Genomic DNA, 19,685 nt, shown 5'->3' on the forward strand with positions numbered 1-19,685 from the left:
CTGGAACGAGGCCTTGGTGCTACATACGAGCTGGCCGCTCGCGATCTGCCACCTACCCTGGACGATCTCATTTTACTAGCCACCCGGGTTGACATGAGGATCCGTTCCCAAGACGTTCGAGAGAGAGAGAGAGGATTTCCTAGGCTGGTGATTTCCTAGGCTGGTTTCTACTTTCCAGTAATCCCTACTGTCCTCTTCAGTCGCCCTACCAGAGGAGCCTATGCAGATGGCCGGGCCAAATGTCTGCCCACGAGAAGCCACGCAGACGCACTTCAGAACTTTGTCTGTATTGTGGCCTCGGAGGCCATGTTGTGCGTTTGTGTCCCCAGAGGCCAGAGAGACCCCAGTGCCTAGGATTGGTTGGAGAGACAACCCTAGGTGGAATGGCACAAAATAAAAAATTCCCTTCCAAGCTGACCATTCCTGTGACCATATTGTCCGGCGGGAAGACGCACCGCGTTTCTGCCTATCTGGACTCAGGATCCGTGGCAAACTTCATCCAGCAAGACCTAGTGGACCATCTCCAATTGCCCACTGTTCCTCTGGAGATGTCTTTGGTTGTTGCCTCGGTGAATGGTCTTCCTCTGCTCGATCCAATCGTGTCTGAGACCAAGCCACTGAAGCTCCAAGTTGAAGTCCTTTATACTGAATTGATTACCTTCCTAGTCTTGCCTAAAGCCATCAATCCGGTTCTACTAGGCCTTCCTTGGCTTCGGGTGCATGCTCCTGTTCTGGATTGGAGTTCCGGAGAGGTTCTCCAATGGGGCCCCCACCGCTGCCTGTTACCGTTCCATCCCATCCAGCCTTCTCAGTCATAAGCGGGATTGCCTACTCATTTTTCTCGTTTTGCAGACGTCTTTAGCAAAAAGGAGGTTGAGATGCTTCCTCCATACCGGTCTTACGGCTGTCCGATTGAACTGGTCCCAAATGCTTCTCTTCTCCATGGACGGGTATATACTCTCTCCTTGCCAGAGACTCAATACATGTCGGCCTATATCAAGGAGAATTTGGAGAGGGATTTCATACGAAAGTCTTCGACCGGGGCCAGGTTCTTCTTCGTTAATAAGAAAGAAGAACCTCTTCGACCCTGCATTGACTACCGTGGTCTCAACCAGATCACGGTCAAAAACAAATACCTGTTGCCACTAATATCCAAACTGTTTGACCGTATACGAGACTTGCGTGGGGCTTACAATTTGATCCGAATCCGTCAAGGTGAAGAGTGGAAGACGGCGTTCAACACCCGAGACCAGCACTACGAATACCTGGTGATGCCCTTCGAACTGTGTAACGCTCTTGCGGTCTTCCAGGAATTTGTCAATGATATCTTCCGTGATCTCCTCTATGTCTGTGTTGTAGTCTATCTCAATGATATTTTGATTTTCTCTCCAGATCCGACGATTCATCGGATGCATGTTCGTCATGTGCTACTGCGATTAAGGGAGAATCGTCTGTATGTTAAGCTGGAGAAGTTTGTCTTTGAGAAAGATTCTGTGCCCTTCCTGGGCTACATCATCTCGGATCAAAGTCTCAAGATGGACCCTGAGAAGGTAAAGTCCATCTTGGAATGGCCACGTCCTCAAGGCCTGAGGTCCATACAGCGTTATTTGGGATTCGCCAACTTCTACCAGCAGTTTATCCCAAATTTCTCATCCCTGATGGCTCCCATCTCTGCCCTTACCAAGAATGGTGTGAACGCCAAGGTGTGGACCCCAGGGGCAGCATCTGCATTTAATAGCCTCAAGAAAGCCTTCATTTCAGCCTCTATCCTCCATCATCCTGACGTATCTCGTCAGTTCTCATTGGAGGTGGACGCTTCTTCTATTGGTGCAGGTGCACTTCTGTTCCAGAGGAGCGCCAAAGAAAAGGCAGTAGTATGTGGCTATTACTCGAGACTTTTTTCATCTGCAGAACGCAACTACTCTATTGGGGATCAGGAGCTACTGGCCATCAAATTGGCTCTGGAGGAGTAGAGACATCTGCTAGAGGGCGCAGTTCACCTCATACTGATCTACACCGACCACAAGAACCTCAACTATCTCCAGTCGGCTCAATGACAAAACCTTCGTCAAGCCAGATGGTCACTGTTCTTCACACTTTTTCAATTTGTGCTCCACTACCGTCCCGCTGACAAGAATATGAAGGCTGATGCCCTGTCCAGGTCGTTTGAGACGGATGACACGGTGGAGTCCCTTCAAAGTATCATAGACTCGTCCTGCATTGTCACTGCCAATCCATTGCAATTTAGAGACATACCTCCGGGGAGGACTTTTGTTCCGTTGGCAGTCAGGAGAAGAATTCTCCGCTGGGGACACAGCTCTAAACTGGCTGAGCACGCTGGTGTTCGCAAGACCCGAGAACTGATTACTTTATCATTTCTGCTGGCCCACGCTACCCAAAGATGTTGTGGACTTTGTCTCTTCCTGCACGGTGTGTGCTTCTAGCAAGGTTGCTAACTCCAAGCCTGCCGGTCTGCTCCAACCTCTGCCTGTACCCAATGCTCCCTGGCAGCACATTGCAATGGACTTTGTCACAGACCTTCCTCCCTCAGCAGGATGCAACGCTGTCTGGGTGGTAGTGGACCAGTTCTCGAAGATCGCACATTTTATCCTGCTGACCGGCCTTCCTTCTGCTCCTCGACTGGCAAATCTCTTTATCCAGCTTGCCCCCTCGGTTCAGTTCACCTCGAAATTCTGTAGAGCTCTCTGTAAAATCCTGGATGTGAGATTGGACTTTTCCTTAGCTTATCACCCCTAGTCCAATGGTCAAGTAGAGAGGATTAACCAGATCATGGAGAATTATCTCCGCTACTTCATCACCATGCACCATGATGACTGGGTACAGCTGCTTCCATGGGCCGAGTTCTCATACAACATTCACACAAGTGAGTCCACCACTTCCACACCATTCTACATTGTGTACAGTCAACATCCCAGAATCCCTCTTCCTATGTCGGCTACATCTCAGGTAACCGCTACTGACTCTGCATTTGGGGGCTTTCTGCAAATCTGCCAATAGACCCGATCCTCTGTTTTTCTAGGAGTCGATTACATGAAGCAAAAAGCGGATATAAAAAGAAGAGAGCCGCCTCAGTATCTTCCAGGTACCAAAGTCCAGCTGTCCTCACAGAATATTCGTTTAAAGGTGCCTTATAAAGTTACAAGTTTTCTCCCAGGTTCCTCGGACCCTTTGAGATACTACAACAGATAAACCCTGTCTCCTATAAGCTTTGGCTGCCTCCTACCCTCAGAATCCCCAACTCCTTTCATGTGTCCCTCCTGAAACCGGTGGTCCTGAACCGCTACAGTAAGACTCCTAGTCCCGCAGTTGCTCCCAGTGGTTCATCTGATGTGTTTGAGGTGAAGGAGATCCTGGACTGCAAAAGGGTAGACGGAAGGACTTTCTATTTGGTGGACTGGAGAGGGTTTGGTCCTGAGGAGAGGTCTTGGGAGCCAGAAGAGAACCTCAATGCCCCTACCCTTGTTAAGAAGTTCCTCTCTCGCTCTGGTTCCAAGAAGAGGGGGTGTAAGAGGCGGGATACTGTAACATCCATGGCCGCGGACTGTCGAGATTACTCACCCCTCGACGGCCACAGCCATGGTCTATTGAGCGCTGACCCGCATCTCCTCCCCAGGAGATGCCAGCGCTCATTTCCGCTCCACTCTGCTGTGTCCCGTCGGGTGCACGCTCACGCCCGGCCTTAAAGGGCCAGTGTGCGTGCATGAAAAACATCAGCAATTAGCCCATGATCACCCTAGACTATGAGAAGGCCCCTGCCCCTTTGCTCATTGCCTGAGCATTGTTAGTATTCCCATGTTTGTCCTTGCAAATGGTCCCTTAGTGTTTACCCGTGCCCTGCTACCTGTATACTGTATCCCGTGTTATGTTATTGTAACCGAGTCTGTTAGTGATTGGAGTCATGTCCTGCTTCACCTGCTGTCATCCGCCACATCTGGTGCAACCTGCTGCACCTGCTGTCATCCACCACAACTTGCTGCACCTGCTGTCATCTGCCACGTCTAGCGCAACCTGCTGCATCTGCTGTTATCTGCTATGTCTGGCGCAACCTGCCGTACCTGCTGTCATCCGCCACGTCTGGCGCAACCTGCTGCACCCACCTCCATCCGTGCTAAAGTCTCTGCTACTGTCTGGACTATTCAGGTACCCTTGTGCTGGACTTTGTATTGATTGGGTGCCCTGTTGTTTGGCCAGCTGCCTCCCCGCTACGGTGGTGCGGCCTAGTGGGTCCACATATTCACAGACCGTGACAGCTACGCTGTTTCAGAAGCTTGGAAGTTACGTAAACAGCGTAGATAAGTGAGCGCGGCTGTTTTTGTAATCCTGGTCACTTTGCAACTGAGACACTGCCTGGATGCGGCAGCCTCACCAGGCGAGGACAGGGTCGGTGAACCCTCGCATTCAAGATAGATGCAGGTCCCAGAGCTGGTCCCAGCATCTTTTAGACATTTCTGGCATATTCTTTAGACATAAATGCCTAGGATAGGAATACCCCTGTAATTTAGTTTTATAAATTAGATATAAGTCTGTAGTGTTTTTATTCTGTTTTTAAATTATATAGCAATTTATTTTAAAAAACAATAAGGTTTTATATTTACAGTATTAATTAAAGGGCAATTGTAGTTAGGTAACAGTCAGACTCACGTATAACTTGCATAGATTATTCAAACGCTAAGGCCTCGTTTACACGAGCGTGATATACGTCCGTGCGACCCGCGTGCTCTTCACGCGTGTCGTACGGACCTATGTAAGTCTATGGGGGCATGCAGACAGTCCGTGAGTTTTGCTCAGCGTGAGTCCGCTGAAAAAAACTCACGACATGTCCTATATTTGTGCGCTGTTCGCACAAATAGAACAGCGTGATTCGTGCAACAGCTGTCAAACTCTGAATGTAAACAGAAAAGCACCACGTGCTTTTCTGTTTACAAACATCCAAACGGAGTGTCATAATGATGGCGGCTGTGCGAAAGTCACGCAGCCGCGAATCATATGCTGAGGCCACACGGAGCTGTTAAGTGCCTTTTGCGCACGCAAAACGCAGCGTTTTTTGCGTGCGCAAAACACACACGCTCGTGTAAACCAGGCCTAAGGGTTTGTTTACACTTGCATCGTGGTTTTATTCATAAATGAAACCACGGTGCATTAGCGGATTGACGTACAAAGGACTTGTTTTGATAGGAAAAATATTGAAATTCTTGCTGTCCAATTTAAAGGAACTGCTGATGAAGTCTCAGAATAAAGCCCCTGATGGCACTGTGAAAAGAACCTGATAGAATTTTTGCTGCCCTAATTTCCCTTTCATTGGATGTATGTAAAATGTATGCCAAGTACATTATAGAAATGTTAGTAGACTATAAGGGTTAGAGCAAGATGATAAGTTTGACTTCCTGTTTTGAAACATACTTACCTTTCCACACTCCAGTGCCATCTTCGTCTGCCACCGCTCTAGCCACCCGACTAGGTTTAGATATACAGCAGTTCAGCCAATCAGAAAGCCGGCTGTCCATCCAATCATAGGGCAAGATGCTCTATTCGAATGTTCTGACTTCTGGCTTAAGTGCCAGTTATTAGTTTATCCATCCTGGTTATTGTGTTGTATGCTACCTATTGAAGCTACTTTTTGACCCGGCTCGTATGACTACGCCTCTTGCATTATCCTTCTACTTTTCATTGATATTGGTTACTGAACCCTGGACTGCATGGCCATTCGCTCGCACTCCATTTTTACACTTGTTGTACTCCTCCTGGTATTTGAAACTTTGTCGTCCCTGACCCTGTATCTGCCTTATCCTCTGGTTTTGTCGCCCTCTGAACTGATACCTGGTAACAAATATTCTTTGCCTGACACTTACCTTTTTGCTCAACCTGGGGATTACAGTCCTGTGTGGTAAATGTGTGATCCTGTCTGATGGGCTCTGTATCTAAGCCTACCACATGGTAGGCTTAGATACAGGGCCCCAGCAGACAATAATGTTATACTTACCCTACTCTTCGGCTCTGGGTGCAGCGGAGATCCAAACGCCATCCAGTGTTGCAACGTGCGCAGCGCACAGTGTCGTGACTTCATGACGAGGGAAGACGTTAGGATTTCCGCTGCGCTCGGGAACGAGGAGGGTACATATATTGTTTCTATAGTAACAGGGGCCCGTGTAGTTTATTACATAGGCCCCAAATACTATAGTAACTTTTAAAAGATGTGGTATGGGCGGCGCGAGAACCCTTGGCTTCGGGCCCCGGTCACATCTATGACCCCTATAGCTACTCCACTGTCTCACATTAAAATGATCATATATATGACTAAGGTGAAACGTCTTTGAGACGACCAACCAAAACTTTACGGGACATATACTTGTTACATCTGTTAATGGTGATAATACAACAATAACATTGAGTGACTAATAGTATGGGGCATGAACTGACAAATCTCAGGGCTGTTCCATTAAGAGGAATGTGGATCAATCATTTCATTAATCTCATAAAAGCACGGTTACCAATATGTAGAGACCGGACATATGTTTAAAACATGTGGGCTTATTTATAAAACAGATGTGAGTCTGCAAAGCAGAATTACTTAACCGAGAAGATTTATCCACTTAAGCTAAGAAATGTATTTCGACCTGTTGATAAAATCGAAATTGTTTTATTTGGCTTTCTTTATTGAGCAATAGCATGACAATGCTCAAAGACTAACGTACTTGATGTTGTGTCCTGGCTTGGTTAACAGAAGTGGCAAGGAATCATAAAGGTTTGTGGGGCCAAGGAGTGTAGATGCTGGGAAAAGTTGGTGTCTATTGTATTCATTTAGTAATTTTGTTTATCACCGGCTAAATGCCAGTTTCCCTTAAGCCTCATTCACACAGCAGAATTTTGGTCAGTATTTTGCATCAGTGTTTGTAAGCGAAAACAAGAAATAGGATCAAAACACAGAAGTGGTACAAATCTTTCCATTACACTTTTTTATGTTTTTGTTCCTCTCCTGGATTTGGCTTCTAAATACTGATGCACTGATACAAACCACTATACTGCCATGTGAATAAGGCCTTAAATCCATGTACAAAGTTCTAGGTAGATGGAGTCAGCAAAACATTGACATGGAGTGAGCTTCTAGTGTATTTCTCAGGAAACTTTTATTGCAAAACAGCTGAATTTCCTGCCTTTAAAAGCTATTATTGGTAAGATGATGCAAGACTACAGATATCGAAAGTTCACATGAAGTTCACAAGATTTGGCTTACAATAATATTACTTTAGTCTGGCAGCCTATGATCTAAACACCCCGATATTTGTTAATCCACAAAAATAAAGGCCCAAAATTGACTCGTCCTGTGGAAAATATCTAAGCAGCGTAAGGCCAGGATTACACATGAAGTTATGCTGCCGTTTTGGCTCAGTTTTTTAAAGCCAAAGCCAGAAGTTGATCCAATTGGAAGAAAAGGTATAAAGAGAAAACAGCATTGATGCATTTCCTTTCTTTAGGGTATGTGCACACGATGAGAGGCTTTTACGTCTGAAAAGACAGACTGTTTTCAGGAGAAAACAGCTACCTCGTTTCAGACGTAAAAGCTCCTCGCATTATGCGAGGCGTCTGTGACGCTCGTAAATCTTGAGCTGCTCTTCATTGACTTCAATGAAGAACGGCTCAAATTACGTTGCAAAGAAGTGTCCTGCACTTCTTTGCCGAGGCAGTCAATTTACGCGTCGTCGTTTGACAGCTGTCAAACGACGACGCGTAAATTACAGGTCGTCTGCATAGTACGTCGGCAAACCCATTCAAATGAATGGGCAGATGTTTGCCGACGTATTGTAGCCCTATTTTCAGGCGTAAATCAAGGCATAATACGCCTCGTTTACGCCTGAAAATAGGTCGGGTGAACCCAGCCTTATTGTCCACCCATGTGTTAAGTTAAAAAAATGGCACCAAAACCTGCACAAAAAAAAAATTGCATCAAAACTGCGTGTGTGATTTTGGCCTTAATAGTGCTTAAAGGGAACCTGTCACCAGCATTTCACCTATTGAACTTTACTTATCCTTCATTGGCCGCTGCTATAAAAAGTTAATTGCCGTTATCCCCTCTCCTAAACTCCTCCGAATGTAAATAACGGTCTGCAAACATTTTGCGCCTTTTATCGTAATAATATGGTGTCCCTTTGTGCGCACACACCAGAAGAGGACATCAATGCACAAGCGTGGGATATTGTGTGCTGGGGGACGGCGAGGAGTTGTCAATCAAAAGTATGGCGGCGGGGTAAACTCGGAAAGACTTGAGGAATGAAGATATGACTCTTTTCAAACGAAGATTTGACTCTTTTCAAATGAAGATTTGACTCTTTTATACTCATTAGCATATGGTGTTGTAACACTAAAAAACTGAATACTAAAGCTACAGAGCGGACCAAGAAGACAATTATGGGTTATATAGAAATGATTTTTTCACCCACTACCACCAGGTAATGCTGGTTTAATAGGTGAAATGCTGGTGACAGGTTCCCTTTAAAGACTATGTACACCTTTAAATGGAAAAACATTTTTTTATTAAATCAATGTCTTATTTGTTTTTAAGCAATTTTCTCCATGACTTTTCCTAAAAAATGTTTTTTACTTTGGGGGTATGTTCACACGGCAACGCAAAATACGTCTGAAATTACGGAGCTGTTTTCAGGCGAGAACAGCTCCTGAATTTCAGACATTTTTGCAAGTACTCGTGTTTTTCACGGACGTACTGTAATTGGAGCTGTTTTTCAATGGAGTCAATGAAAAACGGCTACAAAAACGTCCAAAGAAGTGACATGCACTTTGACGCTGGCGTATTTTTACGCGCCGTCTTTTGACATCGACGCGTAAAATTACAACTCGTCTGAACAGAACATCGTAAAACCCATTGCAAGCAATGGGCAGATGTTTGCAGGCATAATGGAGCCGTCTTTTCAGGCGTAATTCGAGGTGTAAAACGCCTGAATTACGTCTGAAAATAGGTCGTGTGAACATACCATTACGATACAGCTTCCATTTGCTTTGTATACAGAGAAGCTGTATCATTCTCTCTTAGCCGAGTCCATCAGTTCAGCTAAACTGACGGTTTGGCTGAGAGCGGGTCCTGCGTATCTCTGACACACCGGATTTAGCTAAATCTAGTTTCATAGATTTTATTAGAATTAAGCAGTGAAAATTAAAAATTACACTTTTTCCAATAATATGTAGTTTTATCTCCCAATTTTTCATTTTTACAAGAAGTAATAGGAGAGAAAACACCACACAATTTCTTACTCAACTTCTACCGAGTACGGCAATACCCAATGTGTGGCCCTAAACTACTGTTTGGGCACACGGCATGGCTCAGAAGGGAAAGAACGCCATTTGGCTTTTGGAGCGCAGATTTTGTAGGATTGGTGTTCGGGCGCCATGCTGCATTTGCAGAGATCCTGAGGTAACAGAATACAGTGCAAACCCCCGAAAATTTACCCCATTTTGAAAACTACACCCCACAAGGCATTTATCATTTGCCTGAACATAAACTGTTAAGCGGGTTGTCCTGGGTACGGCAATGCCATATATGCGAACGTAAACTGATGTTTGGGCAGACAGTAAAGCTCAGAAGGGAGGGAGCGCCATTTGGCTTTTGAAGCGCAGATTTTGCTTAGTGGTAGTTCTGTTTGGGGTTTTACTGGTATTTAAGTTTTGGGGCATATGTACATCAGGGCATAATAAGGTGGTATAATAATGGGGTAAATAAATAATAATCCATATATGTATGCCCAGTGTCGCACTTATAAATGGTATCCAAAATATTTTTTTTGTGTTGCTAGATTCTAAGAACAATAACTTTCTTATTTTTTCATCGAGTGAGGACTCGTTTGTTGCAGGACATTGATCACTTTTTATTCAATTTTTTTGTAAGTGAGGTGACCAAAAACAAGAGATTCTGGCATTGGCTTTTATGGTGTTCTCTGTGCCAGATAAATAGCATTACGAACGCGGCGACACTAAATATATACCTTTTTTTTGTAATGTTTTTATTTTTTTTATTATTTTTCTACAAACTTTTTGTTTTTTAGTCCACTAGGAGACTTGAAGATCTAACTGTTTGATCGCTGGTGTAATACACTGCAGTACATATGTATTGCAGTGTATTATACCTTTCAGTTTTACATTGACATGCAGCCTATTAGAGGCAGGGCCAAATAGGCCTCCATAGCTGGCAAACCTGGAGGTCACTATTAGGCGTTCTAACCTTTTAGATGTAGTGGTCGCAATTGACCGCAGCAACTAAGGGGATAAAGGGGTTCTCCACTCCTGGACAACTGATGGCTTATCCACCAGATAGGTAATCCGTATATGATCTGTGGGGGTCCGACACCCGAACCCTGCACTGATCAGCCGCTCCGGCTGTCTGCGGGCACCGGACATCCATGCCGGAAGCATATGGTTCCAGTCACGGAATAGCGGCCGAGCTGCAGTACTGCAGCTCTGCAGCACGGCCGCTATGCAATGTACAGAGCCATCTGCTTCCGGCTCTGTACATTGCATACTGTGCAATGACATCCAGTGTCTGCAGAAAGCCGGAGCAGTTGATCGGTGTGGGGTCCGGTTGTCGGACCCCCACAGATCATATACTGATGACCTATCTGGTGTATAGGTCATCAGTGGTCCGGTAGTGGACAACTCCTTTAATCATCCGAAATTGAAGCTAGCTCCGTTCCCTTCCTTTAAACCGTTAGTGACCGCTAATACGCCTTTTCACGGCGGCCACTACTGGTCTTTATTCTGATGCATTCGCCTTTTCACGGCGCTGCATCAGAAATAAACAGCGCAGGGAGCCGTTAAATGTCTTTGCTCTCAGCTACCATAGGTAGCTGAGGGCCTGGGGCATCCCTGCTCGAACGGGTGAGATCGATCTCACCCGTTTAACCTCTCAGATGCGGCGCTCAATAGCGAGCGCCGCATCTGAGTGGTTTTAAAGAGAGGGAGGTAGCTCCTTCTCATCCCACTGACACCCGGCGATAAGCTCGCCAAGTGTCTGTGTCTCCGATGGCAGCCGGTGGCCTAATAAAGGCCCCCAGGTCTGCCTGTAGTAAATGCCTACTAGGTCATGACAGAGGCATGGCCTAGCAGATGCCTGTCCTTTTTAAACGGACAGGCAGTACTACACTGCAATACAGAAGTATTGCAGAGTATTATAAAAGCGATCGGATAATCGCATATTAAAGCCCCCTAGTAGGACTAGTAAAAAAGTAGAAAAAAGTTTAATAAAGTTAATTAAAAAAAGGGGGAAAAAAAAATCAAAAACCCACTTTTTCCCCTTACCAAATGCTTTACTATTAAAAAAACAAAACAAAATAAAGCAAATAAAACTACACATATTTGGTATTTCCGCGTCCTTAACGACCTCGACTATAAAGCTATTACATTATTTAACTCGCACGGTGAACGCTGTAAAAAATAAAATAAAAAACAATTGAAAAATTGCTGTTTTCTGTGAATACTGACTTTAAAAAAAATTTGATTAAAAAGTGATCAAAAAGTCGCATCTACTCCAAAATGGTACCAATAAAAACTGCAAGTCGTCCCGCAAAAAAAAAGCCCTCATACAACTGCATCGGTAGAACAATAAAAAAGTTATGGCTCTTCAAATATGGAGACACAAAAACACATAATTAAAAATAAAAAGTGTTTTCACTGTGTAAAAGTCGTAAAACATACAAAATCTATACAAATTTGTTATCGTTGCAATTGCAACAACCCGCTGAATAAAGTTATTGTGATATTTATACCACACGGTAAATGGCGTAGATTTAGGACACAAAAAAGAGTGGCAAACTTTCAGGTTTTTTCTATCCCCCCCCCCCCCCCCAAAAAAAGTTAATAAAAGTTAATCAATAAATAATATGTTCCCCAAAATGGTGCTATTAAAAAATACAACTTGTCCCGCAAAAAACAAGACCTTAAACAGCTCTGTTGACGCCAAAATAAAGACGTTATAGCTCTTCGAATGTGACGATGGAAAAACGTAAAAAATTGCTTGGTCATTAGGGCCAGAATGCAAGCAGGGGAAAGGGGGTTAATTACAGCAGTATTTCAGTCATAATATACAGCTGACACCTGCTGGTGATGGCGCTGGCTCGGTTTCTATGCCGTGCTATGACAGTCACTTACACTTATGTTGCATTGCACTAACACCTTGGTGGGAGCGACGAAACTTTGCTTGACATGTCGTCAAGGGGTTAAAGATCGCTAAGGAATATAAGGGTATGTTTACACATGGCCGATTTGTTACAAAAAGTAATTGAACAACTAAAAGCTAATATGCACAATATTTCCAGGTTGAGAGGTAATATTGACAAATAATTCATCCAATAATCTAGACCTTTACTGTACTATGATCAAATAATTTGGTTCTCTACTTAAAGAGTTCATTAGATTTTATTTTTATATACTGCAAATTCTATTTAATCCCAACTTTACTCATGTGGTCCTGAGAGCTGGAAAAAGTGGCCTGACAAATTATTCACGTAACAAAAACCTAACTAGTTATACCTAACTTTTCAGAATAAGCTGTCATATATGTACATGAGGAATAATACTATTTCTGGCCATTATATGACTTGTATTTTGCATTATTTAGCAGTTTTCCCCTCTGTAGGCTTTCTCTCTTAATTCTCAGTTGATCTAGTGGGTGGAGCCTAACTGCTATCATGTCTTCCATACACTGCATACAGAGAGGAGGATAATCCTGCTCTCCTATCCCTATCTATCACATATATACTAGTCCTTCTCCATGAATTAGAATATCATCAAAAAGTTCATTTATTTCAGTAATTTAATTCAAAAAGTGAAACTCATATTTTATAGATTTATTACACACAGAGTGATCTATTTCCAGCATTTTTTTATTTTAATTTTGATGATTATGTCAAATGATTTTTAATACCGAAATGCTGGCCTACTGAAAAGTATGTACAGTATATGTACTCTATACTTGGTCGGGGCTCCATTTGCATGAATTACTGCATTAATGCCATTGTTGGGTCTGGTGTCTCTCATCCACAGTCAGTGATGGTTTTGGGAGCCATGTCATCTGCTGGTGTTGGTTAACTGTGTTATATGAGGTCCAGAGTGAACGCAGCCTTTACAAGGAAATTTTAGAGCACTTCATGTTTCCCTCTGCTGACAAGCTTTATGGAGATGCTGATTTCATTTTCCAGCAGGACTTGGCACCTGCCCACACTGCCAAAAGTACCAATACCTGGTGTAATAACCACAGTATCACTGTGCTTGATTGGCCAGGAAACTTGCCCGACCTAAACCCCATAGAGAATCTATGGGATATTGTAAAGAGGAAGATGAGACACCAGACCCAACAATGCAGACGAGCTGAAGGCCGCTATCAAAGCAACCTGGGCTTCCATATACAGTGAAGGAAATAAGTATTTGATCCCTTGCTGATTTTGTAAGTTTGCCCACTGTCAAAGACATGAACAGTCTAGAATTTTTAGGCTAGGTTAATTTTACCAGTGAGAGATAGATTATATTTAAAAAAAAACAGAAAATCACATTGTCAAAATTATATATATTTATTTGCATTGTGCACAGAGAAATAAGTATTTGATCCCTTTGGCAAACAAGACTTAATACTTGGTGGCAAAACCCTTGTTGGCAAGCACAACAGTCAGACGTTTTTTGTAGTTGATGATGAGGTTTGCACACATGTTAGATGGAATTTTGGCCCACTCCTCTTTGCAGATCATCTGTAAATCATTAAGATTTCGAGGCTGTCGCTTGGCAACTCGGATCTTCAGCTCCCTCCATAAGTTTTCGATGGGATTAAGGTCTGGAGACTGGCTAGGCCATTCCATGACCTTAATGTGCTTCTTTTTGAGCCACTCCTTTGTTGCCTTGGCTGTATGTTTCGGGTCATTGTCGTGCTGGAAGACCCAGCCACGAGCCATTTTTAATGTCCTGGTGGAGGGAAGGAGGTTGTCACTCAGGATTTGACAGTACATGGCTCCATCCATTCTCCCATTAATGCAGTGAAGTAGTCCTCTGCCCTTAGCAGAGAAACACCCCCAAAACATAATGTTTCCACCTCCATGCTTGACAGTGGGGACGGTGTTCTTTGGGTCATAGGCAGCATTTCTCTTCCTCCAAACACGGCGAGTTGAGTTAATGCCAAAGAGCTCAATTTTAGTCTCATCTGACCACAGCACCTTCTCCCAATCACTCTCAGAATCATCCAGATGTTCATTTGCAAACTTCAGACGGGCCTGTACATGTGCCTTCTTGAGCAGGGGGACCTTGCGGGCACTGCAGGATTTTAATCCATTACGGCGTAATGTGTTACCAATGGTTTTCTTGGTGACTGTGGTCCCAGCTGCCTTGAGATCATTAACAAGTTCCCCCCGTGTAGTTTTCGTCTGAGCTCAGAACTTCCTCAGGATCAAGGATACCCCACGAGGTGAGATTTTGCATGGAGCCCCAGATCGATGTCGATTGACAGTCATTTTGTATGTCTTCCATTTTATTACTATTGCACCAACAGTTGTCTCCTTCTCACCCAGCGTCTTACTTATGGTTTTGTAGCCCATTCCAGCCTTATGCAGGTCTAGGATCTTGTCCCTGACATTCTTAGAAAGCTCTTTGGTCTTGCCCATGTTGTAGAGGTTAGAGTCAGTCTTTTATACAGGTGACCATTTAAGACAGCTGTCTTTAATGCAGGCACCAAGTTGATTTAGAGCGTGTAACTGGTCTGGAGGAGGCTGAACTCTTAATGGTTGGTAGGGGATCAAATACTTATTTCTCTGTGCACAATGCAAATAAATATATACAATGTGATTTTCTGTTTTTTTTTTTATATAATCTATCTCTCACTGGTAAAATTAACCTAGCCTAAAAATTCTAGACTGTTCATGTCTTTGACAATGGGCAAACTTACAAAATCAGCAAGGGATCAAATACTTATTTCCTTCACTGTACCTCAAGAGTTGTCACGAAGCGGGTTAGTGGACCCACTAGGCCGTAGCGGGAAGGCAGCTGGCCAAACCACAGGAAACCCCAGAAATACAATGTCCCGCACAAGGGTACCTGAATAGACCAGATGGTGGCCGCAGCTCTGGCACAGATGAGATGGGTGCAGCAGATGGCGCCAAACGTGGCGGATGACACAGGAGCCGCAAGTTGCGCCAGATGTGGCGGATTCCTCCGGACGTGGCAGATTCCTCTAGACGTGGCAGATGACACAGGACGTGGCAGATTCCTCTGAACGTGGCAGATGACACAGGTCGTGGCAGATTCCTCTGGACGTGGCAGATGACACAGGACGTGGCAGATGACACAGGACGTGGCACGACTCGATACTAAGGCAAAGCACGGGAAACAGGAACGGGGAACAAGGCACGGGTAACAACAGGAACGGGAAACACTAAGGGACCATTTGCAAGACAGACTGGGAAAACTAACAACGCTCAGGCAAGGGTTAGAAGGCCAGGGGCCTTCTTATAGACCAGGAGATCGTGGCAGTTGATGATGATGACGATTTCCTTATTGCGCGCACTGGTCCTTTAAGGCCGGGCGCGAGCGTGCGCGCGCACCCTACGGGACACAGCCGAACGGAGCGGAAGTGAGCGCTGGCGTCTCCTAGGAGGGAGACGGGGACCAGCGCTCACAGATCCATGGCTGCGGGCGTCGGGAGGTGAGTGAACCCGACGGCCCGCGGCCATGGACGCTACAAGAGTGCCACAGGCTAATCACCTCCATGCCACGCCGCATTGATGCAGTAATTAATGCAAAAGGAGCCCCAACCAAGTATTGACTGCATATACTGTACATACTTTTCAGTAGGCCTACAATTTGGTATTAAAAAACAATTTTGAAATTGGGCTTATATAATAATCACATTTTCTGAGAGGCTAAGTTTTGGGTTTTCATTAACTGTTACATAATCATAAACATTAAAAGAAAAAATGCTGGAAAAAGATCACTCGGTGTGTAATGAAGCTATATAATATATGAGTTTCCCTTTTTGAATTGAATTATTGAAATTAATTTACTTTTTGGGGATATTCAAATTTATTGAGAAGGAGTAGTATATAGAGAAGCTGCAGAAGCCAAATTGTGCCCATTATACAGCAGTACTGAGTAGCGTGGCTAAGAAACCAGCACTGGGATGAGGTAGTACTTTCACTATAAAACAGCAGCACATACACTACCGTTCAAAAGTTTGGGGTCACCCAGACAATTTTGTGTTTTCCATGAAAACTCACACTTATATTTATCAAATGAGTTGCAAAATGACTAGAAAATATAGTCAGGACATTGACAAGGTTAGAAATAATGATTTTTATTTGAAATAATAATTTTCTCCTTCAAACTTTGCTTCCGTCAAAGAATGCTCCATTTGCAGCAATTACAGCATTGCAGACCTTTGGCATTCTAGCTGTTAATTTGCTGAGGTAATCGGGAGAAATTTCACCCCATACTTCCAGAAGGCCCTCCCACAAGTTGGATTGGCTTGATGGGCACTTCTTGCGTACCATACGGTCAAGCTGCTCCCACAACAGCTCTATGGGGTTGAGATGTGGTGACTGCGCTGGCCACTCCATTACAGATAGAATACCAGCTGCCTGCTTCTTCCCTAAATAGTTCTTGCATAATTTGGAGGTGTGCTTTGGGTCATTGTCCTGTTGTAGGATGAAATTGGCTCCAATCAAGCGCTGTCCACAGGGTATGGCATGGCGTTGCAAAATGGAGTGATAGCCTTCCTTATTCAAAATCCCTTTTACCTTGTACAAATCTCCCACTTTACCAGCACCAAAGCAACCCCAGACCATCACATTACCTCCACCATGCTTGACAGATGGCGTCAGGCACTCTTCCAGCATCTTTTCAGTTGTTCTGCGTCTCACAAATGTTCTTCTGTGTGATCCAAACACCTCAAACTTCGATTCGTCTGTCCATAACACTTTTTTCCAATCTTCCTCTGTCCAATGTCTGTGTGCTTTTGCCCATATTAATATTTTCCTTTTATTAGCCAGTCTCAGATATGGCTTTTTCTTTGCCACTCTGCCCTGAAGGCCAACATCCCGGAGTCGCCTCTTCACTGTAAACGTTGACACTGGCGTTTTGCGGGTACTATTTAATGAAGCTGCCAGTTGAGGACCTGTGAGGTGTCTAATTCTCAAACTAGAGACTCTAATGTACTTGTCTTGTTGCTCAGTTGAGCAGCGGGGCCTCCCACTTCTCTTTCTACTCTGGTTAGAGCCTGTGTGTGCTGTCCTCTGAAGGGAGTAGTACACACCGTTGTAGGAAATCTTCAGTTTCTTGGCAATTTCTAGCATGGAATAGCCTTCATTTCTAAGAACAAGAATATACTGTCGAGTTTCACATGAAAGCTCTCTTTTTCTAGCCATTTTGAGAGTTTAATCGAACCCACAAATGTAATGCTCCAGATTCTCAACTAGCTCAAAGGAAGGTCAGTTTTATAGCTCCTCTAAACAGCAAAACTGTTTATGGCGGTGCTAACATAATTGCACAAGGGTTTTCAAGTGTTTTCTAATCATCCATTAGCCTTCTAACACAGTTAGCAAACACAATGTACCATTAGAACACTGGAGTGATGGTTGCTGGAAATGGGCCTCTATACACCTATGTAGATATTGCATTAAAAACCAGATGTTTGCAGCTAAAATAGTCATTTAGCACATTAACAATGTATAGAGTGTATTTCTGATTAATTGAATGTTATCTTCATTGAAGAAAACTGTGCTTTTCTTTCAAAAATAAGGCATTTTCTAAGTGACCCTAAACTTTTGAACAGTAGTGTATGTGTGTGTCTCTCTCTCCTCCTCCCCCTTTCCCACCCCATAGAATTATATGGGTAGTGTCTGTGTTTCTCTTTCGCTCTCACTCTTTTCTTGCTCCCTCCTACTGCTTCTCCCTCCCATACACTTCTATGGACAGGCTGTGAAGAGAGAGACCCCCCCCCCCCCCCCCACTTTCTGCAGCCCATCTCCTCCGCTTTGAACCCAGAGATGGATTTTGTTTGATAACAGGGGGTGGACAGCAGATTAGCGGAAGGGAGACACCTAGTGGCAGTAACTTTACAGAGTTTGCATGTATAAAACAACAAAATTTTAACAGTAACACCTGCACCGATCAGCTGCCTCCGGGCACCAGATGTTCGTGCCGGAAGCAGATGGCTACGATCACAGTATAGTGACCGAGCTGCAGTAATGCAGCTCTGCTCCTAGTCAAGTGAATAGGCGCAGAGTTCCAGTTCTGCACCACGGTCGTTATGCAGTTTGCGCAGCCATCTTCTTCCGGCACTGAACACTGCATACCCTGCATAACAACCGTTCCTGGAGGTAGCCGGAGTAGGGTGTCGGACCCCCACTCATCAATTATAGATTGAAAATGTCATTAAAGGGAACCTGTCATGTTGAAAGTGCAGTCCATTCTACAGGCAGCATGATATAGAGCAGAAGAAGCTAAGCAGATTAATATGTAGTTTGGTGGGAGAATATTCAGTATAACTTTTAGTTAATGGATCTAAATCCCTGCTCATTCTAGGTTTAGGAGTCCAGTGGGCGGTCCTACTCAATGATTGACAGCCTTCCCTGTATGAGTGTGCACACAGAAATAACGGTCAATCATTGGGTATAAATGCCCACTAAACTTCTAAACTCAGAATGAGGAGAGGTTAGATCAATAAATTACTAGTTATACTGAATCTTTCCCTACAATCCGCTCAGCTCCACAGCTCTATAACATTCTGCCTGTAAATTGGACTGCATTTTCAACATTACAGCTTCACTTTAACTATCGGAATTAATATTTATTCCATGAGACATAGGACTTATTATTGGACTAATGGTTAACGGTATAAAATACGCATTTGTTATAATTACATAGCAAAAATAATATTTTTTCCTTTTTTCAGATTTGCCTCTGGATTACAAATTTACCAGATTTTCAAGCAGTAATACAGACATCGATGGCTACTACCCTCAGCCTCCTGCAATCCTCTTATCTCCGAGCACAGAGGGTGCTGCAGCATAATTAGCACTACTGTTAATAGTAGGCACAACATGACTACTGTAATGGCTGTAACTGTTCTAAACTTTCATGTAAACCTACAACTCTGGTTGAATATGCCTTTTCAAGACAACTGTTAATTTAATAGATGACTCCACATATATTTGTTGAGGATAAGTAGGATAAACCAAACGTTTTGTAACAGTATTTTATATTAATTTTGAAGCAAATTTGTAACCCCCAGTTTGTAAAAATTAAAGTTTTAAAGTTGAAAAACAAAGTTTTGAGTGTTGGTCAATGATCTTGTTACCGCTTATCTTGTCACATTAGTCCTCCAGACAGCACTGTATGGGCTTGAAAGTTATTTTTTCTATAAACTCATGTATCATTGTAACAACAAAAAATGCCCCAATTACTACTGAAAATATGACTATATAAAATGTGCCATATTTATTAACATATTTACCCCTAGATACAAGCAGTATTACAAATTATGGCAAAAAAAGGTGCACTACTTTTGCACGATGTAACAGATACCACCATTTTCTGTGTGATAAAAAAAAAATAAACATAAAAGGCTGTGTTTTAGATTTGGTGTCTGCATCAGAATGTGCTTCTGACATATATATATATATATACACGTA

At 43.6% G+C, this 19,685-nt stretch overlaps 1 protein-coding gene across 2 annotated transcripts in view; it reads left to right on the forward strand.

Annotated features, from left to right (window-relative positions):
• NT5DC1 (5'-nucleotidase domain containing 1) overlaps nt 1-19,321 on the forward strand; it is a 318,179-nt gene extending 298,858 nt beyond the window's left edge. For both annotated transcript variants that reach the window (XM_075864237.1, XM_075864236.1), the window contains one exon: nt 18,947-19,321. In XM_075864237.1, coding sequence (XP_075720352.1) covers nt 18,947-19,065 — 119 coding nt within the window. In that variant the 3' untranslated portion in view covers nt 19,066-19,321. The remainder of the gene's footprint in view (nt 1-18,946) is intronic.
• Nucleotides 19,322-19,685: the final 364 nt, after the last annotated feature.

This window comes from Rhinoderma darwinii, chromosome 4 (assembly GCF_050947455.1).
Source record: "Rhinoderma darwinii isolate aRhiDar2 chromosome 4, aRhiDar2.hap1, whole genome shotgun sequence".
Classification (NCBI taxonomy): domain Eukaryota; kingdom Metazoa; phylum Chordata; class Amphibia; order Anura; family Rhinodermatidae; genus Rhinoderma; species Rhinoderma darwinii.